The sequence below is a fragment of the Marmota marmota genome, unplaced genomic scaffold, assembly GCF_001458135.2.
Source record: "Marmota marmota marmota unplaced genomic scaffold, marMar, whole genome shotgun sequence".
Lineage (NCBI taxonomy): Eukaryota > Metazoa > Chordata > Mammalia > Rodentia > Sciuridae > Marmota > Marmota marmota.
The window spans coordinates 29744907-29751380 of NW_026000240.1; the positions used below are offsets into that span (position 1 = coordinate 29744907).

Here is a 6474-nt window from a genome sequence, read left to right on the forward strand (position 1 = left end):
AAATATAGATTTTAAAAAAAATAATGATGAAATTATAAGATCTTTGATAGGACGAGATAATTAAAATGTATTATTAAAATCATTTTCACCTGTTTATTTCCCTCTTTATAAAAATGTGGCTCCTAGCTGGGTATGGTGATGCACATCTGTGATCCCAGCAACTCAGGAGGCTGAGGCAGGAGGATCGAAAGTTCGAAGCCAGCCTCGGCAACTTAGATAGACCCTGTCTTAAAATAAAAATAAACACGGTTGGGGCTGTAGCTCAGTGGCAGAGTGCTTGCCTGGCACTTGTGAGGCTCTGGGTTTGATCCTCAGTTGCACATAAAAACAAATAAATAAAATAAAGGTATTGTGTCCATCTACAACTAAAAATATTTAAAATAAAAAAATAAAAATAAACAAGGTCTGGGGTATAACTTAGTAGTATTGTACCCCAGGGCTCAATCTCTGGTACTGGAAAAAAAAAGTCACTTAACATAAGACCATGTAAAAGTTGCATAAATATTTACGGAGGAAGAGGATCTACTCTTGGAGGGAGTTTTTCTCTAGGACTGAATTCCCAAAATAGTATGTAAAGCTGCAATGCCACTTCCTCAGGGTGACAAATCACCCTCTCTCCCCCATGTTCTTCTCTGGCTCACCATCAGCTCAATGGCAAGGGGTGACCTCAGACCAGTCTCTTGATTTTCTGTCTCTCCTCCTTTGTTTCCCTCTCCAACACTTAAAGCACCACTGATAATCATAAAGTTGCAACAACTTGCCTTCATAATCTAGTTAGCTTTGCCAGCTAGTCTTTTGAGTTTTAAATTGTGTTAGGTCTATTTATCTATTTATTTTATTTTTTGGTGGTGCTGGGGACCAAATCTGGGGCCTCATCTCATGCATGCTAGGCAACTGCTTCACCTCAGAGCTACATCCACAGCTTTGTGCATTGAATCTCATACATTTTTTCCTGTCTCGAATGTCAATAAGAACTCTAGTTGCAGAAAACAAAAACAAAGCACTTCTGACTTGGCCAAAGGAATTCAGTAGTTAGTTGTTCATCTGCTTTGAAAATCCCTTCTCCTAAGATGCAAGGTGGCTTTTGGGTCCAATCTCAGAATTAACCTAAGAGCCTGACTCCCCATGGTGTAAATTACCTTCCACTTGCTGGAGGAGTGGAAGAAAACGGCGCAGAATTTCCTTTTGGGCGTGTCAGGGAAAATTAGGTTTTCTGTTGACTTTGCATTGCAACCCATCAATGCTGGGATCTATTCCCGGTCCTGTTCAACCTTTTGTTCAGAATAACCAGTGTATATGATCTAATTAAGCCAGTCCCTTCAGCTGAGAAAACAGCTTGCTTTATTTCTTCACTCTGCTAGCAGATTTCTCTCTTGAACACTTGTGTGCTGTTGTGTCAGGGGACGATTCCCAATGGAGACTGGGCGAGGACACAGTCTAGGTCACCCCTTTCCGTGCTTCTGTTGGGTTGTCCTGGCCAATCCTTCACCTATCACATGGGGTTAGAGAACATTGTGGGAGGTACAAAGTGTGGACTGTTTCTGTCTGATCTTACTAAGGTTGCTGGATAATTTTTTGGTATATCTCATGAAGCATGTGGGCTATTGTCGTGCTAAAAATTAATTCATTGTTTTTCTGAAATCCAAATTAATCTGGGCATCCTCGTGTGTGTGTGTGTGTGTGTGTGTGTGTGTGTGTGTGTGTGTGGCTAGGNCAGGAAAAGTCAGAGGCCCCTGCGCTGTGTGTGTGTGTGTGTGTGTGTGTGTGTGTGTGTGTGTGTGGTGCTAGGGATTGAACCCAGGGTGCATGTGCATACAAGCAAGCATTCCACCAGCTGAGCTATAGCCCCAGCCTGCATCCTCCATTTTTATTTGCTGAGTCTGGAAATCCCAGAGAAGATCTTAGATTTGCTCCTGAAGAGTCAACCCAGTGTTTCTCAAAATAGGTGAGATGGTTTAAGGGTTCATTAAAGAATATCTGTGGGGCGTTTAGACATAATCAGAGAGCTGCATGGTGCTGGATGGTTCTTACTGAATCATCTTGCCGAAAAGCAATTGAGGTTAGATTTGGATGCCTGTTTTCTTTCTCTCTTTTTCTTCTGCAGTGCTGGGGATTGGACCCAGGGCCTCCCACATGCGAGGCAAGCACTTTAGCACTGAGCTGCACCCCAGCCCATCAATGTCTATTTTCATGTCTTTGATGACATAATGAATTTTATGAAGGAGTCATGCAAACTGTAATATGCTGCTGTACCTGTTTTGCTTTGTTTATCCTTCATTTTGACCCTTTTATAGGCACGTCTGGAATCCCTACCAGGATTGTAAACCCAAAAAAACAGGAACTGTCCTTTATATTGGTGTCCCTAAAGTCCACCTGGGCACCAATGCATGCCAAGAAGTGTTACAGATGATCATGAGGGTGAGATTTAAAGACTTTGGTATAAAAGAAAATGGGGTCTGAAAGCCAGTGGATGTCCCAACAATCTCTCTGGGAGTTCACACTGTGTTCTAGAAGTAAGGCTGGAGACCAATGGGGTTGCCTGGTGTGGAAAGAGAGGTCAACCCTGGCTTATCCAGAGTTGGTTGGAGGCTATTCTCTGGTCTGCTCCAGAACAAATGCTGTGTCCTTGACCCCAACATCAGCAGCCACCTCCCTTACCACCTGTCAGTGAATGCTGCCAAAGGGTAATTGTACCAGGATGTTGTGAGAGGAAGTCTGGTTTAAATAAGGCCCTGGCCAAGTCAGTGGGGGGGCAGCAGTGCCTTTTCCTACCTGTTAATGAAGCCTCATTAGAAACAGCTAGAGCCTGCGCTGAAAACTGGAAGCTCCAGGCCACCATAGTTCTCCTTGCCAAAGGGTGATTAACTGAATGATTGACAGCAGCTGCTCTTTGAGGGTGTGCAGCTCTGCGCAGCGTGCTGTCTGGGGGAAACTGGAGAGTGCACATCCATTCTCCCCTCCATGGCTAGATAGATTCTGGGTTTTGCAACATGCATGGCTATTGAGACACACAATTACCTCCCTTTGATGGCGGACCCTGGGATTTAGGTTTTGGCTGGGGCAACAATCACAGTAACAGGAAAACAAGCAAAGAGAGCGCCCTCGGTGTCCAGTGCATCCAACATAGCTGGGCCAGCCGCGTTTGTCTTTGGGAGCTGCCCTTGTACCCAGGTGTGCAGTTACCAGGCAGCTGCGGAGGAGAAATGGATGCTGTCGCGTTAGGTGGCCTCTTGCCGAAAGCCGAGCCTCAGATGACAAACTGAATTATGTAGAGGTGTTGTGCATGCTGTAAAAAGCCATTCTGCACTGTGAAAAGCCATTCTGCCCCTGTCACTTATTAATACAATTCCTTTGATCCTGCAGACTAGAAAGGAAAGCCAGGTGGAACAATTCCAGCCCCATTTCTTGCTTTGCTTCTTTTTTTTATTCATTTAAACAAACAAACAGGGCTGGGGATGTGGCTCAATCGGTATCGCGCTCACCTGGTATGTGTGGGGCCCGGGTTTGATCCTCAGCACCACATACAAACAAAGATGTTGTGTCTGCTGAAAACTGAAAAATAAATATTGAAATTCTCTCTCTCTCTTAAAAAAAAAACCAAACAGATAAATAAATAAATCAATCAAATAAACAAGGTTTCTTTTGCTTGGTCAGCCTTGGTGATCTGGAACCTCAGGTACGGAGGACTTCAACTGTGCCTGTATTTTGGGTACATGCCTCTGTCTGGATTGGTAGCTCACGGGACAAAGACTGTGTTTGGATAGGTTGGTCTAATTCTGCATGAAACTTGACGGACAGAAACTTGAGGGGAAGAATTCAGACATTAAGGTTGAGGTTGGGCTTTCTTTCTTTTTTTTTTTTTTTCTTTTGTGGTTTTAGAGGCACGATAGGATGCAGGTGGTGGTTTCAATTTTAATCAGAAGGCAGGAGGAGAGCTGGCCTGGGTTGGGGGCAGATGCACAAACTATATTTAACTGGCCTAAGTCCCCCTACCTGAGAGGGCTGGGAAGGGACCCTGGAAGAAAATTCTGAGGCCAAGAGGGCAGTACAACCACAACCTAGTTAGTCTCCCACCGGTTTCATGGCTGAGAGTGACTCAACCATGAGCCAACTCCTCTGTGGGTCTGCACTTCAGTACTCATGCAGAGCACCTGAGAGAGGTCTGGGGACACTGTGACACCCGCCATCATGACACATGCAATCAAGCACTGGGCTAATCCCTCTCCAGCAAAAGTGGGGGTGTTTTGCCCCCACCTCCACCCCGTTGTGCCCTCTGCATGCTATGACTTTTGCCCAAGCAGCCCTTGGATGTTGATAGACCCAAGAATGGTTGATGAGGAGGCAGATGGTATCACATTCAAAGAACCTTCCAGAAACCTGCAAGAATGGCTCCCTGGGCTGGGGGTGTGGCTCCGTGGTAGAGTAGTGAATGCTTAGCATGCTCAGAGCTCTGGGTTCCATCCCAAGCATCAACGGGTTTTAAAAAAGGAAAAGAAAAAGAAAAGTGATGCGTCCACCCACTGGTGATTAAACCCAGGAGGCAGAACTAGAGGCTGCACACAAAGCATTTATTTGGAGAAGGACCAGGGAGGTTGCTCAAGCTACAGGCTACTTAAATGAAATCAGAAGGACGGCCCCCCTCCATTTCCAGGAAGATTTTTCAGCTCTCACCGAACCAACTAGAGAATCCAGCAGGAACTGGAACTCCCCAAGCAGCGTCCATTCAGTTGGTGAGAAAGTACAGGAGGAAGTTTCTCCACTAGCTGAAAAGAAACACATGTGAATCAGAAGCCATCGGTGAGGCACACTGGTAACATTATCACAATAATAGGATTACGGGAAAGGCAGATGGGAAAGAACTTAGAAAAACTGTGCTGGGTTTTAAATCCCTGTTCCATGGCCTTTTGCTGTGTGACCTGGGGCAGATGATTTAACCTCTCTGAGACTTTGTTTCCTGTCTGTACAGTGGGGATGATGGGATGCAGTCCTGGAGGATTTGGGGGGGAGAAATGAAGATAACAGGAGTTAGGACTTCTCGGGTGGCCGGGCAGGCACTCACCAAGTGGAGCACTTCACGTTCCTGGAGTGGATTCAGCCTTACTCACTACTCCTGGTGTTTGTTTAAAATGACTCTGTGTATTTACTCAGATGTTCACAGGCATTCGAAAGAATTAGCTTTGTTCGGAACATCTGGCTTTTATAACCCCAAGAAAGCCATTCGATGAGAAGATGGTTGGAAGGGAGCCTGTGGGTTAGGGTTAGGTGACTTCCATGTGGCTCTCTTGCTTTCCCTCCCAAGGCAAGGCTGACACACTGCTGGAGTGACCGGGGGACCTGGCTCTAGTCCTGGTTCTGCTTCTCCCCTGCATGTCATGGTTCACCCATCTCTTCCAGCCAGGGCCTGGGCATTCTCTTTATGGGGAGGGGGGCGGTGAGCTGCATGATCCCTAACTGTCTCTTAGAGTTTCTGTCCTGCTCTTTTTCCAATATATGGGACCCTGGAGGGACATAGGAGGCTACAGAACTATGAAAACAATAAATAAATAAAGTCCTGGATTTCTGGAGGGAGTTTGGGATGGAGCTAAGCCCCACGCTGACGTGGATGACTCTGGAATCCCTATCTATTAAAATAAGACTGCATATGTGCTGATGTACTCATGTGTGTGGGGCATGTGATGATGGCAGACCCTGTGCTGGCCAGCCCAAGTGCCATTCCCAGTGCCTGGCCTGCCTTCACTATCGAGTCTGGAATAGCCAGTTGCCTTCCTAGTGTCTCTTGCAGGTAGGTATGGAAACATGAACAGCTTCGCTGGACACCTTCTCAAAAAAAATTTTTTTTTCTTCACTGATAAAAAGAGAGAGCCACTCAGGGGTAAGAGTTTTTTTGCTGCTGCCTCTTCCCTCTCTCTTCTTTTGGCCATGAAAAAGGATGTGATGTCTGGAGCTGTGGCAGGCATTTGGGCAACCACGGGGTAACAAAGATGAAGACCAAAAAAAAAGCCAAGATATTGTGTTATGTTGGAAAGATGGAAAGAGCTGGAGTCCTTAGTGAAATCATTGAACAGCCTACATCCCCTATTTTTGAGACTCTGAAATAAATAGGGAGACTCTCAAAATAAAAAATAAAAAAATAAAAAGGACTGGGGATGTAACTCAGTGGTATAGGGTCTCTGGATTCAATTCCCAGGGCCACACACACAAAAGTACATATACATCTACACATGCATATATAATATACATGTATGTATATGTGAAAAAATATATGAGTGTGAATAGAAAAATCCTGGGATTGGGATTGGGAATGTGAGTGTGCTGTGGATGGAGGGAGCTCCCGAGTGATTTTTTTCCTTTTAATCTTAATCCATCTTCCCTCCCTCCCTTCCTTCCTTTTTTTGTACTGGTATTGAGCCCAGGGCACTTAACCACTAAGCAACATCCCCAGCTTTTTTTTTTTTTTTTTTTTTTTTTTTTTTT

The 6474-nt window shown here is 45.2% G+C and overlaps 1 protein-coding gene across 1 annotated transcript in view; it reads right to left on the reverse strand.

Annotated features, from left to right (window-relative positions):
* Nucleotides 1–4547: 4547 nt before the first annotated feature.
* Bfsp2 (beaded filament structural protein 2) overlaps nucleotides 4548–6474 on the reverse strand; it is a 27591-nt gene continuing 25664 nt past the window's right edge. The window contains exon 6 of the mRNA XM_015487309.2: nucleotides 4548–4763. Within this exon, the coding sequence (XP_015342795.2) occupies nucleotides 4760–4763 (4 nt within the window). The 3' untranslated portion in view covers nucleotides 4548–4759. The remainder of the gene's footprint in view (nucleotides 4764–6474) is intronic.